At 36.5% G+C, this 24212-nt stretch overlaps 1 protein-coding gene across 2 annotated transcripts in view; it reads right to left on the bottom strand.

Moving 5' to 3' along the window:
- Positions 1-12912: 12912 nt before the first annotated feature.
- LOC102956498 (cytochrome P450 20A1) overlaps positions 12913-24212 on the bottom strand; it is a 73771-nt gene continuing 62471 nt past the window's right edge. For both annotated transcript variants that reach the window (XM_042995117.1, XM_042995118.1), the window contains exons 12-13: positions 13322-13411; positions 12913-13158 (exon numbers count right to left, since the gene is read on the bottom strand). In XM_042995117.1, coding sequence (XP_042851051.1) covers positions 13008-13158; positions 13322-13411 — 241 coding nt within the window. In that variant the 3' untranslated portion in view covers positions 12913-13007. The remainder of the gene's footprint in view (positions 13159-13321; positions 13412-24212) is intronic.

Here is a 24212-nt window from a genome sequence, read left to right as displayed (position 1 = left end):
AAAAAACACTGAATTTCAGAGCTAAAACATAAAACAGGTAATAGTTTTTTCACAGCAGCTTACAAGTCAGTTCACAAAAATTGATTTCTAAAATTACTTACTTTTGTTCACATTTTTGTTTAAATTATGTTAAAGATTTCATAAAACTTCAAGCCTCAAAATGTACTAACTGGGTTTTTATTACTGAAAACTATACAGTACTGACCTTCATTTAATAACATGAGTTGCTAACAGTTTTAAACGTACCAGTTGATTATGCCTTAATACCATTAGAACCTCTTTGCTGAATATTAACTGATCTACAGTATGTATGATTTCCAACACTTTATTAAGACAATCTGTTTCGGGGCGCCTGGGTGGCTCAGTCGGTTAAGCGGTTGACTTCCACCCAGGTCATGATCTCACGGTCTGTGAGTTCGAGCCCCGCGTCGGGCTCTGTGCTGACAGCTCGGAGCCTGGAGCCTGTTTCAGCTTCTGTGTCTCCCTCTCTCTGACCCTCCCCCGTTCATGCTCTGTCTCTCTCTGTCTCAAAAATAAATAAACATTAAAAAAAAAAATTAAAACAATCTGTTTCTTGTCAGTGTCAGTAATGTAAATAAAGAGGTTATACTTTGACAAAATTGCTAATTAAATACCACAGTGCATTAGTAAGTCTTACTTATGCAATGCAAGGTTGATAAGAATAAGGATATTCCCTTTTTGAAAAATTTTTTAGTTTTTATTTATTTTTGAGAGAGAGAGAGGCAGAGCATGAGTGGGGTAGGGGCAGAGAGAGAGAGGGAGACACGGAATCCACAGCAGGCTCCAGGCTCCAAGCTGTCAGCACAGCGCCTGACCTGGAACTGTAACCCATGAGCCATTAGATCATGACCTGACTTGAAGTCGGATGCTTAACCAACTGAGCCACCCAGGTGCCCCCAAAATAAGGATATTCTTGACCACTGATTGCTATGTTCATGAAATGGAATGTAAAAGAGGTTAACAGCAAGAAAAATTATTCATATTTTGTCAAAGTAATTTTATGTAGCCTCTTGGAAAGAAAGGCGCAGAACAGAATAATTTTGATATTTTGAAATGGCAGGGAACACTGAATTTAACTACACTTAAAAATACATCAGCAGGATTTCTTCCTTCCTCCTCCACAGGAATTAACAATATATTTCTCACAGATTTCTGTTAGCTACTTCTATTATCTAAATGTCTACCCCTATGAATAAGTAAATGACTCATATCACTGAAATATTTCCTAGGATTTTATGCAATTTCACAGAAAATTTCCATTTTACCTTTAAGCTGAAAAACCTTTGGCAATAGTGATTAAAATACAGGAAAATTAAAAGTTCCATCAGTGAAACGGAGGTTCAAGATGAGATTTTTACTGTATTAGAACACTTTTGCAACTTTAATATATATGTGTACTACGAAATTGCCTTTTTTAAAGTTTGGCATCTATTTATTGCCTGTTGTGTATATAATTTTAAAACAGAATTTTAAACCACTCAATGATAAATAATAAATAAAACATTAATGGGTATTTGCAAGGACAACTAGCATACAATCAGAACGCATAGCTCTCAAAAATCACTGAGTCACGGCACCATGCCGTGTTAAGGTCAGATGTGTCCAGGGCTGGCTTCATGGGTTGCAAACAGTGCAGTCCCACAGAATCCCACTGTTCAGAGGGCCATATGCTTGGAGTATAATACTTTGAGGGCACTGTCATGAAATTCTTCAAAATTTTACTTTTCAATATGTGTTTTGTAAGTGGAGTCCCTTGGGATCATGTAGCATGCCTTGGGGGCTTGGAGACTACTTTCTTGTCTCCCTGACAGGTTCTCAGTGACCAGCTCCCTGCTGCCTGGTGTCCTCGGCCCCACCTGACCTTTGTCTCCCTACCCTTGCTGGTGAGCAGTGCCATCTTTTGCTCAGGGCAGCAATAGGATTACATTAGCAGGGGAGTTGGTGAGGGAGGCCCACTTTTTGCCATGGTCATCCTCCAGTGGGGGCCTGGGGTGCACCCCCCCATGGGGAGGTCTGGGGTCCCACAAGCAGTTTGTTTGGAGCATCTTGAAGCAGGGCAAAGAAGTAGTCATTCCTGCCCTGGGCTAGCCACACACTACAGCATGTTCACTGATCAGGACTGTCTTGCCTACCCCTGATCCAGGTAAGTAATGCATCCTGGTGCAGAGTTCAATCCCTTAGGTGATCCCTTAGGGGTCACTCATCCACCATAGTTTCAAAGAGCAAGTCCATAGGAGGGGAGACTGACTTTGTCCCCAGCCAAGGCCTCGTATTTTCATTTTGCACTGGGTCCCACAAATTTTGTAGTCAGGCCTAATTATGCCTCCCACAATCAAACTAAAAAATCTTTATAGACATCATAGAATGGACTGTGGGACATCTCTTTTCAAGTGTTGTTTGTTTTTAGGACACTATTATCCTGTTTCTCTCAGTTATCAATACATAGTACACTAATTTAGCCAGTTCTTTTTGCTTAGGGGCTTTTTCCTTTTTTAAAAATAATTCTTCCTTGAGAGAATAAGATGAAATAAAAAAGGAAATCTAAACATGTTTTTTTTTTTTTTAAAGTGTAAGCCTGAGCATATTCCCATATAAAATAACCCTTCAATTTAAATTTCCCCCTTCTATATGGGGATTGGATTAGAAAATTTCTATGGATTCTCTTAAAGGTACCATAGTATTACCAAACCTATTAAGACTAAAGTGAATCAAAGCTAAAAAATTAATAGATCATACTTCTGACCTCAATTTAGTTAATTAGCTGTCTTCAGGGATTCTTAAATTACTATAAACATTAATTTTTAAAAACTGCACCACAGAGAAACTACAATACAAAACACATAGCTCTTTAGCAAGTATCTCAAAATTTCAGGTATCTATGTTAAAATTAAGTTAAGTAAAAGTCATAGTTGTTGTTACAAAAACTACCCCCTTCTTCCACTGCTTAATAAATCCACATTTTCAGAATTAAGGGTGAGAATTCCTTCCTCCTAAACTTCGGGTCCCCCAAATCTTACTATTCTTCTCCTGGCCCCTAATGTCCAAAATTGAGCTTGACAGACAAGGATATATGAAGTGGGGTAAAAGGAGGTCTAATAATGGTATCTGTCTAGCAGTGCTGGATTGGAGTTCAGGCCAGAAGGAACTTCTGAGGTGTCTCTGTGCATACACATGCCTGGCCACTGTAGAGAAGTCTCTTCTGGTTCTGAGTTGACCTATGATATCAACTGTGGTTTAGATTTAGATGATCCCAGGGAGACTGGATCAGTCTGGGGGTTAACTAAGAGATTTGGTCCAGAATCTCCCAACTTCTCAGGCCCTCCTATAAATCTTGTAGAAAAAACAGAAAATCGTAACAGACTCATTGTTCTACTTCAACCCAAAATTGCACCTTGGGTTTGAAACCAGATCAATTTCTGATCATGGAGAGAACAAGATGACATTTATCTTGATGGGAATGCTGTGCTACAGTACTGCCCTATTGCTTGATTTGCCTTTTCCAAAATTACATAATTCCCACAGGGCACCATGCAGACAGAAATACTCCACAGTGATTCTTGTGATTAGACCCTATACTGGAAAAGATGAAAACCTCAGAGACAGACATAAAATTTATACACACATGAAGAAAGGTTGTCATGGCAACTTTGCTTGAAGATATGTATTTTTAAATCTAAGTAAATTTAACATTCAAAACACATTTGCATCTACCTCAAAAGTTCTGTATCAAGAAAAAATTTTTTTAAATTTCCCAATTCCTTCTAAAGCTACACCTCTTTGAAAGCTTAATAAAATCCTATGAATACAATAGCAGCATACTTAAGCACATTTCAGAAGGATAGGAGAAAAATCCAAAGTGAAAGCCCAATAATGTTACTAGTTCCAGAAGCCCTAGGCTTCTCCCTCTAAAATCGAAAATTGTGAGCAGGCTGGGGCGCCTGGGTGGCTGAGTAGGTTAAGTGACCAACCTCGGCTCAGGTCATAATCTCACGGTTTGTGGGTTCAAGCCCTGCATCGGGCTCTGTGCTGAACACTTGCTCGGAGCCTGGAGGCTGCTTCAGATTCTGTGTCTCCTTCTCTCTCTGCCCCTACCCTGCTTGTGGTCTGTCTCACTCTGTATCTCAAAAAAAGTGTAAAAAAAAAAAAAATTAAAATTGTGAGCAGGCTATGCCATATAATCTCTACAAGGTCTTTGTAACCTCTAAAAATCAATTCTCTATTAGCTGAAGACCTTGTAACCCAAGCAACATATCATGAAAGTTGAACACACCTAGTGCTGCCGTATAATTAAGCAACAATTCACACAAATGGCTACAATAAATATTTCTCCTTAACCTAGTCAAACCAGTTCTTAATACTGTTTCATCTCACTCTGAAAGTTCTATTATTATTTCTATTTAGCATCAATGTTGACAGTTTTCCTTGATAAGACACCTAGATTCTTCTCTTGCTCATACGCTAAAAAATACACAAATAATGGTTTACCTTCAACAGTTCCTTGTGCTTCTTCCCCCACTACAGCCTATAACTGAAGCTTCCATGTTGTCATGTGATCATGTACAAGCTCCTTCCTAAGTTCCTTTCAGCGACTAACTTAAAGGATCCTTGAGCTGCTTCCACACCCAGGACCTAGAGAGCTCTGAGTGCTAGAAGGCTAAGCATTGGGATGTGAAACTTTAGGGTTCTCTCTCCTGGGTTGGAGCACAGAGGAGAGAGAACACATTTATAATGTCATGTCTGTTTTGTTCACTGCTCTATCCCCAGTGCCTAGCTTAAGACCTGGCATGCATTAAGTGTTCAATAAAAAACTGTTGTCGAAATACATAGGAATAAATCTAACCAAAGAGGTGAAAAATCTATACACTGAAAACCAAAGAAAGCTTATGAAAGAAATTGAAGAAGACACGCAAAAAAAGGAAGAAGATTCCATGCTCCTGGATAGAAAGAACAAGTATTGTTAAAATGTCAATACTGCCCAAAGCAATCTGCACGTTCAGTGCAATTCCTATCAAAATAACACCAGCATTCTTCACAGAGCTAGAACAAATGATCCTAAAATTTATATGGAACCAGAAAAGACCCCAAATAGCCAAAGCAATCTTGAAAAAGGAAACCAAAGCAGGAGGCATCACAATCCCGGACTTCAAGCTGTATTACAAAGCTGTAATCATCAAGACAGTATGGTACTGGCACAAGAACAGACACTCAGATCAATGGAACAGAATAGAGAATCCAGAAATGGACCCACAAACGTATGGCCAACTAATCTTTGACAAAGCAGGAAACAATATCCAATGGAATAAAGACAGCCTCTTCAGCAAGAGGTGCTGGGAAAACTGGACAGCGACATGCAGAAGAATGAACCTGGACCACTTTCTTATACCATACACAAAAATAAACTCAAAATGGATGAAAGACCTCAATGGAAGACAGGAAGCCATCAAAATCCTCGAGGAGAAAGCAGGCAAAAACCTCTTTGATCTTGCCCGCAGCAACTTCTTACTCAACACGTCTCCAGAACCAAGAGAAACAAAAGCAAAAATGAACTACTGGGATCTCATCAAAATAAAAAGCTTCTTTCTGCACAGCAAAGGAAACAATCAGCAAAACTAAAAGGCAACTGACAGAATGGGAGAAGATATTTGCAAATGACCTGTCAGATAAAAGGTTAGTATCCAAAATCTACAAAGAACTTATCAAACTCAACACCCAAAAAACAAATAATCCAGTGAAGAAATGGGCAAAGGACATGAATAGACACTTCTCCAAAGAAGACAACCAGATGGCCAACCAACACATGAAAAAATGCTCAACATCACTCATCATCAGGGAAATACAAATCAAAACCACAATGAGATACCACCTTACACCTGTCAGAATGACTAAGATCAACAACTCAGGCAACAACAGATGTTGGCAAGGATGCGGACAAAGAGGATCTCTTTTGCACTGTTGGTGGCAGTGCAAGCTGGTGCAGCCACTCTGGAAAACAGTATGGAGGTTCCTCAAAAAACTAAAAATAGAACTACCCTACAACCCAGCAACTGCACTACTAGGCATTTATCCAAGGGATACAGGTGTGCTGTTTCAGAAGGATACATGCACCCCATGTTTATAGCAGCACTATCAACAATAGCCAAAGTATGGAAAGAGCCCAAATGTCCCTCGACAGATGAATGGATACAGAAGATGTGGCATATATATACAATGGAGTATTACTCGGCAATCAAAAAGAATGAAATTTTGCCATTTGCAACTATGTGGATGGAACTAGAGGGTATTATGCTAAGTGAAATTAGTCATAGACAAATATGACTTCACTCAAGTGAGGACTTTAAGAGACAAAACAGATGAACATAAGGGAAGGGAAGCAAAAATTATATAAAAACAGGGAGGGGACAAAAACATAAGACTCTTAAGTATAGAGAGCAAACAGAGGGTTACTAGAGGGGTTGTGTGAGGGGGTTGGGCTAAACAGGTAAGGAGCATTAAGGGACCTGCTCCTGAAATCATTGTTGAACTATATGCTAACTAATTTGGATATAAATTTAAAAAATTAAAAAAAAAAAAAGAAAGCCCATCCTCTAGTATATTACACTGCCTTTCCTGTTGTGTGCCATTATGTCGATATGCCACCAATTAATAAACTGACCTATTGTTAAATTAAAAAAAAAAAGATGTGGTATATATATACAAAGGAGGATTACTGGGCAATCAAAGAGAATGAAATCTTGCCACTTGCAACTACGTAGATGGAACTAGAGGGTATTATGCTAAGCGAAATTAGTCAGTTAGGGAAAGACAAATATCATATGACTTCAGTCATATGAGGACTTTAAGATACAAAACAGATGAACAAAAGGGAAGCAAAAATAATATAAAAACAGGGAGGGGGACAAAACATAAGAGATTCTTAAATATGGAGAACAGAGGGCTTGTTACTAGAGGGGTTATGGGAGGGGGGATGGGCTAAATGGGTAAGGGGCATTAAGGAATCTACTCCTGAAATCATTGTTGCACTATATGCTAACTAACTTGGATGTAAATTTTAAAAAATAAATTAAAAAAAAAAATGTTGCCAGGGTAAATAAGTCCCATCTCTTTGGATAGGTATATAAGTCAGGACAGGAGTATAAGGAAGACTCAGTAGAGCTATAGGGTGTTGTGCTCTCACAGAGAAAAGAGGTAGAGATAAGGAGTGAGAGAATTTGGAATTCAGGTGGTTTGGTTCTAAGACTATGGTTGTTCCTAGTCTAGAGAAGCTCTGGACCATGCAGAGTTTAAGGAACCAGACAAGACAGATATCCCTTGAGACTATTTGTCTCTAGGTCATGTTGGACAAAATGGGTTCTGTTCTATAGAAGATTCATTCCATGAAACAGTGTGTTTTTTTTTTAATGGTATAAAAACAATATTATGTTTAATATTTATATTATTGGATATTATCCAACAGTGGTTTTTATAATAAAAGATGTAACTGAAAAAAAGGGGAACCTTCATCAAAACACATTAGGAACATTCAAAATTATCAAGTTTAAATAGGCTCCTTTACAGTTGAACCTCTCAGCACTTCTGATATATTAATACATATTATAAATATCTGAGAAAGATTATAGTATATAGAATCTGAGAGTATGATCAAATAACCTTTTCCTCAGAGTATTTCACAGGATAGCAGTCCATGGAACATACTTAGGGAAATAATGCTCTCACTAATTAAAACAACTGTGTCCTTAAACATTTCCAGATTTAATGATGATCTGGTGATATGATATAAAGAAAGGACTACTTGCTTACCAACTATTTTCATTGATGTTTTGTGTAACTACAGCCTATCATGAGTCTGTGTTCATACCTAATATCACTGATAAGTCTATGTTCATACCTAATATCACTAATCACTGAAAGATTTCCATAAAACATCTTCTTAAATATTTCTAGTAATGGGATACACTTAGCATATCACAAAGTACTATTAGCATTAGAGGTAGTTTGGCTACCTGGAAATCTTTTTCAACTATTAGGTAATCACCTTTACTTTACATACACAGAAAACCTCAATGAGGATTTCATTCATTTATTTAAAAATATTTATTGATTGACCTTTTTGGAGACAGACACTTTACAACTTTACAATAGTTACGGTGGTAATGTAACAGTTTTATTTGCTCGTATCATGTGTTAAAAAAGTAAAACAAGAATTTGCAAGTATTTTAGATAAAAATACATTTGTGGGTTTGTTTTTTTTTTAATTACCAGACAGGATCTTATTTGTTCATGACACTTTATCACATGCTATAACAAGATCCATTCCCAGTCTCTAGAAAGCCACCAAACTATAAACCGACTAAACAGGGAGTAGAACTGGAAGAAGAATGTCATTTCCTGCCCTTTTGTTTATTGCCTGGATGTTTTACAAAATGGCTCCCAACTCCAATTTTACAAGTATCCATTCACTCCGTGTCATCAAAATAAGTTTAGTATTTGATTTACAGATTTTAAGTCTATTTTCCATCCCACCCCCCAAAATCTATTCCCCAACACCCTTATAAAAGTAACAAAGGAAAATGTTTAAAATATATTAAGTGAAAAGCAAACTATATTATGATTGAAATGTTTACAAATAGATGTATGTGGAAATAGGAAAAAAATTAGACAGTTATACAGATGATGGTTGAGTTGGCAGCATTAGTTTTCTTTAGGGTATTTTTTAATACTGCTGTTAAAATACTCTTTTTAGTCATTTTCTTTAGCTATTATGAACACTACATCATTTGAAACTATTGCTTGAACCCCTCTTGAGTAACAAAATACACCAATGAACCCCCCCTGAAGATATGAAGATAATTTGAAATTTAGATCTTTTTATATTTCTTTGCAAGTATATGCCAGTATTCATTTATAGTATTTCTTCTAGCAGGAGTGAAAAACTATTTTAGTTTGTCACTACTGTCATGCTCTAAAGGACTAAATAAGTGTGTAAAGTATTTAGTTTATAACAAACGCTCCCTCCACTCCCCTCTTCTACTTTCAGCTTAATCTTGCTGTGAGTTTCACTCTCACTCCTTTTATCAGTGGGGGGTCACTCACTTGCCTCAAAGCAACACTGTATAAAGCCTTTTTGGCTGTGCCGATTTCCTCTGACTCCAGTGTAACAGTAACTGCTTTGTTATTATACCCCACTTCCCTCCATCCTCACCTTCTACCTTAATCATTGGTCTTAGTAACTTAGGAAACAGGCATAGGACTGGCCAAGAAGAAAAATAAGGTTGCTCATATCAATTTGTTGATATTATACAAACCTGTCCCTGAAAATAGTTTTCTTTCAAAGAAAGAATAATAGTTTTCTTTCAAAGCTACTAAACTTACTCTCTGATGTTTATTGGTCATGTCCTCAGTTACACACGGTAGAATTGTGTTTAAGCAGTTTTCAATCTGTCAACATAACCACATATGGAAAAAGTACACTTTATAGGTCAACAGCACTTTTCATGGATCTGAGGAAAAAAATCACGATGGCTTCAAGGGAAGAATCTTAGTCTGTTTGTCTGACTCCAAAACAACAAAGATTCTTAAGATTTCCTCTTAAAAGCTGAAATGCCAGAACACCTGGATGGCTCAGCTGGCTAAGGGTCCAACTTTGGCTCAGGTCATAATCTCATAGTTTGTGGGTTCGAGCCCCATGTTGGGGTCTGTGCTGATAACTCAGAGCCTAGAGCCTGGAGCCTGCTTTGGATTCTGTGTCTGCCTCTCTGACCCTCCCCTGCTGGCACTCTCTCTCTCAGAAATGAATAAACATTGAAAAAAAAAAAAAAAAAAAAAGTTGAAATGCCACCTTGACCTGAACTTAATTATATCTTTCTTTGGATAAAAGAGTAATTTCATTTCTTAAATGCTCCTTGTAACACCTAGACTTCTATGACTTTAGCAACTCAGATGTACAAATATATAAATTACTGTTTTGATAAATGGATGAGGAAGTAAAGCCATTTTTAAAGCTGAAAAGAATAACAATACCTGCAAAGGGAAAGAGGGGGGAAAAAGAATGACAAAAATCTGTGCTTACATTCTGAGTGAGAAGAATATGAATGTTCCAGCTGTAGAAAACATTATTGGTTCATAATATATTACATGAAGAGAACATTATGTATAACAAGTCTGTAAAAAGTAATGTGGATACAAAAGAACAGAAGCATCTACCTCAGAAGCTTAATACTGGTTTACTTCAAGTAGTGGGACTATATAGGTGACTAAGTTTGTTATTTTTGTTTCTGTATTTCCAAGATTTTTCTACAGTAAACTTATATAATTTTCATAACAAAAATAGAACATTTTGTTTTTAAAATATGTAATATTTTAAGAAGACAAACACATTTTTACATAGGGTCTATAAATAAGATAGAATCTACTTATATAAAAAAAATGGAACTGCACATTTGTGGGCCAGATATAACAGTATGTGAGTTTTTCATTTTTCCCATGCACAGAATTAATTCTGTCTTGAATTTTATTAGCACAAAGTGTGGAAGAATCCTTTCTTTCCATAAAAAATGTGTGTTGTGCTGGTGTTTTTAACAATAAACTTATCAACATTTGAAAAGAATGCAGATCAGGGGCGCCTGGGTGGCTCAGTCGGTTAAGCATCCAACTTGAGCTCAGGTCACGATCTCACGGTCCATGAGTTCGAGCCCCGCGTCGGGCTCTGGGCTGATGGCTCAGAGCCTGGAGCCTGCTTCCAATTCTGTGTCTCCCTCTCTCTCTGCCCCTCCCCCGTTCATGCTCTGTCTCTCTCTGTCTCAAAAATAAGTAAACGTTAAAAAAAAAAAAAAATTAAATTAAAAAAATTAAAAAAAAAAAGAATGCAGATCAAAATCAGGTAATAAATAGTTTTAAAAAATCCAAAAAGCTACAAAATTTGAGTCCTGCTTAGAGTCATGCTATTAGCCATGAGTAACACTGAGGCTACTATAATTTCAGTCTTTGATAAATACAAAGGGTCAAGTAAGAACAATGAATGGATAACTTATTTCATACATAATTAACAATATTTTTATTTTAAAAAAATCCTCTAGAAGATAATTTATTTGTAATGTTTTAAGTTAGCCATATAACCATGGATAAAAATGTGCTTATTCAGCTGATTCTTTTATTTTCATTGATTCAAACCAGTAGTAATTATACATTGGCTTGTATATTGGCAATATACCAATTCCTTGACCCTTTGGCTCAACTACTCTGTTTTTGCCTTGATGATTGCTGATCAGGTCTCACTTGCTTTAAAATACAACTTACCTCAAACTGATTTTACTGACACTTGGTTTATATATCAATTGCCTACTCTAACTTTCCACTGCCAGTTTCCAAACCAATCAAGGTACTGGGATAACAAAGGAAAATATGGATACACACAAAACCATAGAAAATGATAGGTGGGAACTTAACAGTGTGCCTTTTTGGAAACAACATGATGCTGGAAACTAAGAATACATTTCACTTAAAGTTTTAGATTTTAAATTATTCCATAAATTAGATATTTTTGGCAGAAATAAAAGCTGCATCTAATTACTTAAATTCTATCTTAACCACTCCTAGCTAGTTCTAAAATGTTGGCAATCTGACCATAAACACAGCATAAAATAACTCAATAACTAGGGTACAATCTTGAAACTAAAATTACAAGTGGAATTCAGCAGTGTCAAAAATAAACCCATTTGCAAATAGTTATCATTTTTCTTCCTTTCCTCTCTATCTGCACTTGCCATATTTCCTTCAGTTGTTGTCTTAAAAGAATTCTCAAGAACAATGTAACCAGAAAAGGTGGACAAAACTATAATGCTATCAATAAAACAGTATTAAATATAAAACTTGTCAGTGTAAATAAGTAAAATTTTGAAAGATACTTAAAGTGTTTTTAAAATAGCCCCCAAATTCCTTTACTTACTAGTGAGACTAACCCTTTTTTCTAAAATTTTAATAGCTATTTCCTCCTCTAAGAATAGTTTATTCATGTCTTTTGACCATTTTTCTATTATGTTTTCTCACCAATCTGTAAGTATTTATATATCATATGGATATTATCCCTATCAGATGTTTTGCAAATTATTTTCATCCATGTTTTGTTTTTTTTTAATTTGGTTTTGTTTTTTTTGGTTAGTGCTCTCTCATTTCCTAATCATTGAAGTTCATTATATTTAGTACATGACATAACAACAACAAAGTAGAATTCAGTTGTTTCCACAAATGAGAATTGGTGAAGTAATATAGTGCCAGTAACACTTCCACCCAAACAAAAGACAAGACAAGCCTCAATCTTAGTTTGTCCCTTAGGAGAGGCACTTCAAAAACACATTCAAAAACAATGGTAGTAGTTTCCAAATGATTTAGAACTGCTCAAAATGATGATCCTTGTATAAGTCATGAAATGAACAGTATTGTCTGGGGAGGTATAAAAATAAGCAAATACAAGGTAGGTTACTCAAACCTACTAATAACGACTAAACACAAACTAATTTATACTCAGAAAATAAAAATCTTAACCCAAGAAATAACATAATGGGAAGTTCTTATTTTCCCCCATTAAAATGATTTACTGGAAGTATGAAAAGAAGTTAGGATTATGTTTCCCTTTTATAAATATTTAGAAAACATGACTTGCCAAAGTGTGCAAAAATAATGTCTCTCTTCAAGAATATTAGAGATTTAAAAAAAGAGCATTAGAGATCAAAGAAAAATAATATGAAGATAATGGCATAGAAAGTGATAAAACAAAAAAGCAGAGAGCTTCCCATTAAAATTATCATCATATTGATATAATAAGAATCAATGTATATCATGAATTAAGAAAATCTGATATACAAAAATCCAAATTTACATAATGAAGTACTAGTATGTATTTATATTCCACAGTATTACTTAGTTTATAAAAGGATTTAATACAGATTTTTCTAAACCATCATTTTCCTCCAGAAAGTTGAATGTATAAAATTTTAATATCTCTTTGAGACAGTGATCCAAGCTTCTTCCTTGGATGATGTTACCAGTTCATACTTAGTTTCAATAACTTGTCCCTCCACAGAAAGTAGGTGCAGCTTTCTCACCAATACACTCAGAAGTACTGTGGTCACCATATATGCAAACCTAGACAGGAAGAAAGTCAACCAATTACTAAAGATGAACAATTACATTTTTATATAATTATACATAATTATATAGGTTGCTTATTCTCCTCAGCAGTAATCATCAAAATTCTAAGTATAAAATTTGGCATCTTTCCTTTTACTTTCCTTTCTCTATCACCCACCTCAACTCTGGGCATTCCTGTGTGCCTGAGAATCCAAGCAAGGAGAAAGTTTTCATTACTGATTCGTCATCAAACCGGTCTGGATCAAATCTAAAAAGAAGATTTGGGCAGATCAAAACAGCTCCACTGGCATCTTACTTATTTATACTATAAAAACATAGATAGGTATCTAACAAAGTCTGAAAAATGTTAAAAATAAAAACTGCTGTCAAAATTGTATTTCAATTTCACCTATTATGTTATTATGTTCATCTATATATGTTTTCAACTATTAAACATATATTGAGTCTTTTTCTGCTTAATTTATTATTTCTACACAATAGATACAAAATACATTTCTCTGGAATCAGCAAGGGATGAAAGTGTAACTGGGTGTACATCATTTTATGAGATATAAGGCTAAATCATACAAAATCACATAAGAATTATTTAAATTTAAGAGCATTAAAAACATCTGTTACATAAGACCATCTCATCAAAATGTGAAACATCTTACAATGTCTCTACAATTCAAATGTATTTCCTGGGATCCTGTGTGGTTCAGGCAGTTAAGTCCCTGACTCTTGACTTCGGCTCAGGTCATGATCTCATGGTTGAGAGATTTAGACCCAAATCAGGCTCCTTGCTGACAGTGCGGAGACTGCTTGTGTTTCTCTCTCTCCCCCTCTCTCTCTGCCCCTCCTCCGCTTTCTCTCTCTCTTAAAACAAAACAAAACACACAAGTGTTAAAAGATCTAAACCACGGGTGCTTAGCTGTTCAGCTGGTAGAGCATGGGACTCTTGATCTTGGGGCTGTGAATTCCAGCCCCACAGTGGGTGTTGAGACTACTTAAAAATAAATAGAGAAATAAAAGACCTAAACCATACTGTGGGAAAAAAATAATTCTGCTTTCATTTTCTTTTAAAAAAGTGTAAATTATGTTTCACTATTGGAATATACCAGACTTACATTACAGTCCATGTAACAATTATATCAAATTAAATCGGCTTTTCCTTTTTTTTAAAGTTTTCTTTTTTTTTAAAGTTTATTTATTTATTTTGAGAGAGAGAGACCACGGGAGGGGAGAGGCAAAAAGAGAGGGGAGGGAGAATCCCAAGCAGGTTTTGTTTTGTCAGTGTACAGCCCAATGTGGGGCTCAATCTCATGAACCATGAGATCATGACCTGAGCCAAAATCAACAGTCCAACGCTTAACCGACTAAGCTACCCAGGCACTCCTCCTTTTTTTGTTTTTTTTTTTTTAAAGTTTTTATTTATTTATTTATTTAAATAATCTCTGGGGTGCCTGGCTGGCTCAGTTGGTGGAGCATGCAATTCTTGACCTCAATGTTGTGAGTTTAAGTTCCATGTTGCATATAGATCTTACTTAAAACAAAATAAATAAAATAAAAAACTTATAATTAAGTAATTTCTACACCCAAGGTGAGGCTCGAACTCGTGACCCCAAGATCAAGAATCACATGTTCTTCAGACTGAGCCAGGCAGGCACCCCAATTAGCTTTACCTTTTATAAACTATCTTAAAAACTGAGACCCTAAATTTTTACCTGAAGATATCTACATGTTTTTATTTTTTTAATTATTTTATTTTATTTTTTTTAAATACCCGGTTTTCTATTTATTTTTCCCCTCTAATGTTTATTTATTTATTTTTAAGAGAGGCAGAGCACAAGTGGGGAGGAGAAGCAGACACAGAATCTGAAGCAGGCTCTAGGCTCCAAGCTGTAAGCACAGAGCCCAAGACCAGGCTCAAACCCATGAAGTGTAAGATCATGATCTGAGCTGAAGTTGAACACTCAAACAACTGAGCCACCCAGGCACCCCCTGTTTTTAATTTTGAGAGAGAGAGAGAGAGAGAGAGAGAGAGAGAGAGAGAGAGAGAGAGAGAGAGAGCATGAGCACATGAGTAGGGAAAAGGGGCAGAGAGAAAGAGAGAATCTTAAGCAGGCTCCATGCTCAGCATAGAGCCCAACATGGGGCTCAATCCCACGATCCCAGGATCATGACTTGGGCTGAAATCAAGAGTCAGATGCTCAAATGACTGAGCCACCCAGGTACCTCTATGTGTTCTTAGATTTTAAAAAAGAGTCAAACTTGATTTTTCCAATTACTTTATAGAACACCTCACAATTTTTATGATTAAGAATAAAATGAAATCCAAACTAAAAATAGTTTAATCCTAAATACTGAGGGATTTTGGTTTTTTTAGCTTTCAGTATATTTGACAAATGTTACATATTTAAAGTATACAATATGATCTGATATATGTACACATTTTGAAAGAATTCCCACCCTAAAGTTAATTAGCACACCCCCCACAATACAGAGTTACTATTTTGTGTCTGTGTGGGGAGAACACTTAATTTCTACTATCTTAGCAAATCTCAATGACACTATACAGTATTATCAAACATGGTCATCACATTATACAGGAGATCCACAGACCTTACTCATCTTATAACTGAAAGTTTGTACCCTTTTACCAGCAGCTCTCTTTCCCCTACCACTATCTGCAGTCCCTGGAAAGGACCATTCTACTCTCTGCTTCTATGTGTTTGACCTTCCCCCTCGCCCCCCTCCATATTACACATGTAAGTGCTACAATGCAGCTCTCTGTCTGGCTCATTTCACTTAGTATTATGCCCTCCAGGTCTATCCATGTTGCACAAGTAGCAGGATTTCCTTCTTTTTTAGGGCTCAATAATATTCTACTCTATCTATATATCTATATATAGAGAGAGGAATATATCTACATATATATATCTATATATAGACATACAGATATATAGATAGAGTGGACTATTCACTTTTTTATCCATTTACCCACTGACAGACACTTAGGTCATTTTCATACTTGTAAATAATACTGCGATATACATAAGTACAGATATCTCAAGATGACAACACCATTTCTTTTGAATATATATGCAGCAAGTGGCACTTCTGGATGATATGGTAGTTTTATTTTTAATTTCTTGAAGAATATCCATACTATTTTCCACTGTGGTTGTAGCAATTTACATTCACACCAACAGTATACAAGGCTTCCCTTTTATCCACATCCTTGCCAGCATTTGTCATCTCTTATCTTTTTGAATCTCAACATATGTGAGATGATCTCTCACTGTGGTATATGTTTGCATTTTTCTGATGAGTGATGTTAAGCACCTTTTCATGTACCTCTCAGCCATTTGCATGTCTTCTTTGGAAAAATGTCTATTTGGGTCCTTTGCCCATTTTTAAAATTGGGTTATTCTTTTTCAGCTATTGAATTGTATGACTTCCTTAAATAGTTTTATTAAGCCAATATTGGATGTGTGGTTTGCAAATACTTTCTCCCACTCCATAAGTTACCTTTTCATATTGTTGATGGTTTCTTTTACTATGCAGCTTTTTATTCTGATGTAGTCCCATATATTTATTTTGACTTGTGCTGCCTTTGCTTTTGGTGTCAAATCCAAGAAACCACTTCCAACATATACGTGAAGAATCTTACCCCTTATGTTTTCTTCTAGGAGTTTTAGGGTTTCAGCTATTACACTTAAGTATTATTCCATTTTGAGTTGTGTTTGTGCATGGTGTACGTTAGGAGTCCAGTTTTATTCTTCTGCATATGAATATCCAGGTTTCCGAGAACCATTTATTGAACAGACTATCCTTTCCCCCATTGCTTATTCTTGCCTCCTTTGTTAAAAAATAACTGACCATAGGGGCCCCTGGGTGGCTCAGTTGTTTGAATGTCCGACTTCAGCTCAGGTCATGATCTCACAGCTCGTGAGTTCGAACCCCGCATCAGGCTCTATGCTGACAGCTCGGAGCCTGGAGCCTGCTTCGGATTCTGTGCCTCCCTCTCTCTCTGCCCCAACCCACTCGCATTCTGTCTCTCAAAAATAAATAAACATTAAAAAAATTTTTTTAAAAAATGACCACATATGTATGGGTTTATTTACGGACTATGTGTCCATGCATCTCTGATCTGTGTTTTTATGCTAGTACCATATTATTTTGATTACTAAAGCTTTATAATATAGTTTGAAATTAAGAAGTATAATGCCTCCAGATTTACTCTTCTTTCTCAAGACTGCTTTAGCTATTCTGGGTCTTTTGTGGTTCCACATGAACATAAGGATTGTTTATTTCTTCTGTGAAAAATGACCTTAGGATTTTGAAAAAGCATTTAAGGTTTTATTTTTAAGTAATCTCTATACCCAATGTGGGGTTCAAATTTACGAACCTGAGATCAAGAGTTGCACACTGCATTGACCGAGCCAGCCAGGCACGCTGATATTAGGATTCTGAAAGGAATTGTCTTGAATCTGTAAATCATTTTGGCTACTAAGGGCACTTCAACATTCTTTTTTTTTTTTTTTTTTTTTTGTAGATTTAGGTTGCCATTATTATTATTATTTTATTGTCAAGTTAGGTAACATACAGTGTAGTCTTGGCTTCAGGAGTAGATTCCCATGATTCATCACTTACATACAACACCCAGGGCTCATCCCAACAAATGCCCTCTCATCCCAACAAATGCCCTCCTCAATGCCCATCACCCATTTTCCCCACCCTCCCAATCTCCCACCCCCATCAACCCTCAGTTTGTTCCCTGTATTTAGGAGTCTCTTACGGTTTGCCTCCCTCTCTGTTTGCATCTTACTTTTTGCTTCCCTTCCCCTATGGTCATCTGTTAAGTTTCTCAAATTCCACATATTTGTGAAATCATGATATCTGTCTTTCTCTGACTGCCTTATTTCACTTTCAACATTATTAATTACTGCAATCCAAGAACATAGATTATCTTTCCTACTTCAACTATTTTCATCAATATTTTAGTTTTCAGTATATAGATCTTTCATCTTCATTGAATTTATTCCTAAATATTTTACTCTTTTTGATGTAAATGGGATTATATAATTTCTTTCTGATAATTCATTGTTGCATATAGAAATGCCACTTATTTTTGCATATTGATTTTGTGTCATGCAACTTTACTGAGTTTATTTATTATTTCTAACAGTTTTTGGCAGAATTTTTAGGGTTTACTATATATAATATCATGTCATCTGCAAATTAAGACAACTTTACTTCTTTCTGATTTAGATAACCTTTTTAAAATTTTCTAATTGAAGTATAGCTGACATGTAATATTGTATTAGTTTCAGGTGTACAACATAGTGATTTGACAATTACATACATTATGAAACGCTCACCATAAGTGTAGTTACCATCTGTGACCACAGAAATTATTAAAATATTATTGACTTATATTCCCTATGCTGTAGATTCCATCCCCATGACTTACTTATAAGTCTAAGTCTGTATTCTTAATCCCTTTCACCTTCTTTGCCTATCCCCTCCCAACCCCAGCAACCACCAATTTGTTCTCCGAATTTATGAGTCCATAACTATTTGTTCTATTTTTTTAGGTTCCAATTACAAGTAAAAATCATTTGGTGTTTGTCTTTCACTAACTTATTTCACTTAGTATAATACCCTTTAGGTCCATTTATGTTGTCACAAATGGCACGACCTCACTCTCTTTAACTGCAGAGTAATTTTCATTGTGTACATACACTACATCTTCCTTATCCATTCATGTATCAGTAGACATTTGGGTTGCTTCTACGTCTTAGCTATTGTAAATAATGATGTAATAGGGGCACCTGGGTGGCTGAGTTGATTAAGCATGTGACTCTTGGTTTTGGCTGAGGTCATGATCTCATGGTTTATGGGAACAAACCCTGTGCTGGGCATTCTGCTGGCACCATGGAGCCTGCTTGGGATCCTCTCTCTCTGCCCCTTCCCTGCTTGCTCACTCTCTCTCTCTCAAAATAAATAAACTTAAAAAATCTTTTAAATATTGCAATAAACATAGGAGTGCATATATCTTTTCTTTATGAAAATTAAAGGATTGTTAATTTCATTTATTAAATAATTTTTAAATATAAATTTAAAATTTTAATTCAGTGTAGTTTATACACAGTATTATAATAGTTTCAGGTGTACAACACAGTGATTCAACAACTCCATATATTACATAGTGCTCATCAAGGTAAGGGTACTATTAATCCCCTTCATCTATTTCACCCACCCCCCTCACCTTCCCTCTGGTAAAAATCTGTTGGTTCTCTATAGTTAAGAGTCTAGGTATTGAGGGTGGCTGGGTGGCTCGGTTGAGTGTCTGACTTCAACTCAGGTCATGATCTCACAGTTCCTGAGTTCGATCCCTGCATCCGGCTCTGTGCTGACAGCTCAGAGCCTGAAGCCTGCTTCAGATTCTGTGTCTGCCTGTCTTCCCTTCCCCTGCTCACACTCTGTGTCTCTCAAAAAAACAAAACAAAACAAAACAAAAAAACAAAAAAGAAAACTCTAGTTTTTGGTTTGTCTCTTTTTCTTCTCCTTTGTTCGTTTTGTTTCTTAAATTCCACATATGAGTGTATACTGTATGTCTCCCTCTGGCTGACTTATTTCACTTAGCATTATACTTCCTAGATCCATCCACGTTGTTGCAAATGGCAAGATTTTGTTCTTTTTATGGTTGGGTATTATCACATCTTCTTCTTCTTTTTTTTTTTTTTGGGACAGAGAGAGACAGAGCATGAACGGGGGAGGGGCAGAGAGAGAGGGAGACACAGAATCGGAAACAGGCTCCAGGCTCCGAGCCATCAGCCCAGAGCCTGACGCGGGGCTCGAACTCACGGACCGTGAGATCGTGACCTGGCTGAAGTCGGACGCTTAACCGACTGCGCCACCCAGGCGCCCTCTTTTTCTTTTTTTTTTTTAACTTACATCCACATTAGTTACATATAGTGCACCAACGATTTCAAGAGTAGATTTCTTAGTGACCCTTATGCATTTAGCCCACCCCTCTTCCCACAACTCCTCCAGTAACCCTGAGTTTGTTCTCCATATTTATGAGTCTCTTCTGTTTTGTCCCCCTCCCTGTTTTTATATTATTTTTGTTTCCCTTCCCTTATGTTCATCTGTTTTGTTTCTTAAAGTCCTCACATGAGTGAAGTCATATGATTTTTGTCTTTCTCTGACTAATTTCACTTAGCATAATACCCTGGAGTTCCAACCACGTAGTTGCAAACGGCAAGATTTCATTCTTTTTGATTGCCGAGTAATAATCCATTGTATATATATATATAACACATTTTCTTTGTCCATTCATCCATCAAGGGACATTTGGGCTCTTTCCATACTTTGGCTATTGTTGATAGTGCTGCTATAAACATGGGGGTGCATGTATCCTTCTGAAACAGCACACCTGTATCCCTTGGATAAATGCCTAGTAGTGCAATTGCTGGGTCCTAGGGGAGTTCTATTTTTCATTTTTTGAGGAACCTCCATACTGTTTTCCAGAGTGGCTGCACCAGCTTGCACTGCCACCAACAGTGCAAAAGAGATCCTCTTTGTCCGCATCCTTGCCAACATCTGTTGTTGCCTGAGTTGTTGATCTTAGTCATTCTGACAGGTGTAAGGTGGTATCTCATTGTGGTTTTGATTTGTATTTCCCTGATGATGAGTGATGTTGAGCATTTTTTCATGTGTTGGTTGGCCATCTGGTTGTCTTCTTTGGAGAAGTGTCTATTCATGTCCTTTGCCCATTTCTTCACTGGATTATTTGTTTTTTGGGTGTTGAGTTTGATAAGTTCTTTGTAGATTTTGGATACTAACCTTTTATCTGACAGGTCATTTGCAAATATCTTCTCCCATTCTGTCAGTTGCCTTTTAGTTTTGCTGATTGTTTCCTTTGCTGTGCAGAAAGAAGCTTTTTATTTTGATGAGATCCCAGTAGTTCATTTTTGCTTTTGTTTCTCTTGGTTCTGGAGACGTGTTGAGTAAGAAGTTGCTGCGGGCAAGATCAAAGAGGTTTTTGCCTGCTTTCTCCTCGAGGATTTTGATGGCTTCCTGTCTTCCATTGAGGTCTTTCATCCATTTTGAGTTTATTTTTGTGTATGGTGTAAGAAAGTGGTCCAGGTTCATTCTTCTGCATGTCGCTGTCCAGTTTTCCCAGCACCTCTTGCTGAAGAGGCTGTCTTTATTCCATTGGATATTCTTTCCTGCTTTGTCAAAGATTAGTTGGCCATACATTTGTGAGTCCATTTCTGGATTCTCCATTCTGTTCCATTGATCTGAGTGTGTTCTTGTGCCGGTACCATACTGTCTTGATTACAGCTTTGTAGTATAGCCTGAAGTCCGGGATCGTGATGCCTCCTGCTTTGGTTTCCTTTTTCAAGATTGGCTATTCGGGGTCTTTTCTGGTTCCATACAAATTTTAGGATCATTTGTTCTAGCTCTGTGAAGAATGCTGGTGTTATTTTGATAGGGATTGCGTTGAATATGTAGATTGCTTTGGGTAGTATCGACATTTTAACATTTGTTCTTCCTATCCAGGAGCATGGAATCTCTTTCCATTTTTTTTTTTTTTTTGTCTTCTTCAATTTCTTTCCTAGGCTTTCTATAGTTTTCAGTGCATAGATTTTTCACCTCTTTGGTTAGATTTATTCCTAGGTATTTTATGGTTTTTGGTGTAACTGTACATGGGATCGATTTCTTGATTTCTCTGTCGCTTCACTGTTGGTATATAGGAATGCAACTGATTTCTGTGCATTGATTTTATATCCTGCAACTTTACTGAATTCACAAATCAGTTCTAGCAGTTTTTCAGTGGAATCTTTAGGGTTTCCCGTATAGAGTATCATGTCATCTGCGAAGAGTCAAAGTTTGACCTCCTCCTGGCCAGTTTGGACGCCTTTTATTTCTTTGTGTTGTGTGATTGCAGAGGCTAAGACTTCCAATACTATGTTGGATAACAGTGGCGAGAGTGGACATCCCTGTCTTGTTCCTGACCTTAGGGGGAAAGCTCTCCCTCTTTCCCCATTGAGGATGATATTAGTGTTTGGGTCTTTCATATATGGCTTCTATGATCTTGAGGTATGCTCCTTCTATCCCTACTTTCTTGAGGGTCCTTATCAAGAAAGGATGCTGTATTTTGTCAAATGCTTCCTTGCATCTATTGAGAGGATCATGTGGTTCTTGTCCTTTCTTTTATTGATGTGATGAATCACGTTAATTGTTTTGCAGATATTGAACCAGCCCTGCATCCCAGGTATATCCCACTTGCTCGTGGTGGATAATTTTTTTAATGTAGTGTTGGATCCGGTTGGCTAATATCTTGTTGAGGATTTCTGCATCCATGTTCATCAGGGAAATTAGTCTATAGTTCTCCTTTTTAGTGGGGTCTCTGTCTGCTTTTGGAATCAAGGTAATGCTGGCTTCATAGAAAGAGCTTGGAAGTTTTCCTTCCATTTCTATTTTTTGGAACGCCTTCAAGAGAGTAGGTGTTAACTCTTCCTTAAATGTTTGGTAGAATTCCCCTGGAAAGCCATCTGGCCCTGGACTCTTGTTTTTTGGCAGATTTTTGATTACTGATTCGATTTCCTTACTGGTTATGGGTCTGTTCAAATTTGCGATTTCTTCCTGTTTCAGTTTTGGTAGTGTATATGTTTCTAGGAATTTATCCATTTCTTCCAGATTGCCCATTTATTGGCATATAATTGCTCATAATATTCTCTTATTATTGTTTGTATTTCTGCTGTGTTGGCTGTGATCTCTCCTCTTCCATTCCTGATTTTATTTGGGTCCTTTCCTTTTTGTTTTTGAACAAACTGGCTAGTGGTTTATCAATTTTATTAATTCTTTCCAAGAACCAGCTTCTGGTTTCATTGATCTGTTCTACTGGTTTTTTGGTTTCGATGACATTAATTTTTGCTCTAATGTTTATTTCCTGTCTTCTACTGGTTTTGGGTTTTATTTACTGTTCTTTTTCCAGCTCCTTAAGGCATAAGGTTAGGTTGTGAATTTGAGATCTTTCTTCCATCTTTAGGAAGGCCTGGATTGCTATATACTTTCCTCTTATGACCGCCTTTGCTGCGTACCAGAGGTTTTGGGTTGTAGTGTTATCATTTTCATTGATTTCCATGTACTTTTTAATTTCCTCTTTAACTGCTTTGGTTAGCCCATTCATTCTTTAGTAGCATGTTCTTCAGACTCCAATTATTTGTTACCTTTCCAAATTTTTTCTTGTGGTTGATTTCGAGTTTCATAGCGTTGTGGTCTGAAAATATGCATGGTATGATCTTGATCTTTTTGTACTTACTTAGGGCTGATTTGTGTTCCAGTATATGTTCTATTCTGGAGAATGTTCCATGTGCACAGGAGAAGAATGTATATTCTGCTGCTTTAGGATGAAATGTTCTGAATATATCTGTTAAGTCCATCTGGTCCAGTGTGTCATTCAAAGAAATTGTTTCCTTGTTGATTTTTTGATTAGATGATCTGTCCACTGCTGTGAGTGGGGTGTTGAAGTCTCCTACTTTTATGGTATTACTATTGATGAGTTTCTTTATGTTTGTGATTGATTTATATATTTGGGTACTTCCACATTAGGCACATAAATGTTTACAATTGTTAGGTCTTCTTGGTGGATAGACCCCTTAATTATGACATAATGCCCTTCTGCATCTCTTGATACAGTCTTTATTTTAACGTCTAGATTGTCTGATATAAGTATGGCTACTCCGGTTTTCTTTTGTTGACTATTAGCTTCTCCATCCCCTTATCTTCAATATGAAGGTGTCTTTAGGTCTAAAGTGGGTCTCTTGTAAACTGCAAATAGATGGATCTTGTTTTATCCATTCTGTTACCCTATGTCTTTTGATTGGACCATTGAGTCCATTGATGTTTACAGTGACTACTGAAAGATATGAATTTATTGCCATTTATGATGCTTGTAGAGTTGGAGTTTCTGGTGGTGTTTTCTGGTCCTTTCTAATCTTTGTTGCTTTTGGTATGTATGTATGTATGCATGCATGCATGTATGTATTTAT

This window comes from Panthera tigris, chromosome C1 (genome assembly GCF_018350195.1).
Source record: "Panthera tigris isolate Pti1 chromosome C1, P.tigris_Pti1_mat1.1, whole genome shotgun sequence".
NCBI classification, from domain to species: domain Eukaryota; kingdom Metazoa; phylum Chordata; class Mammalia; order Carnivora; family Felidae; genus Panthera; species Panthera tigris.
The sequence above is the reverse complement of the archived record's forward strand: the minus strand, read 5'-3'. Positions and strand labels throughout refer to the sequence as shown.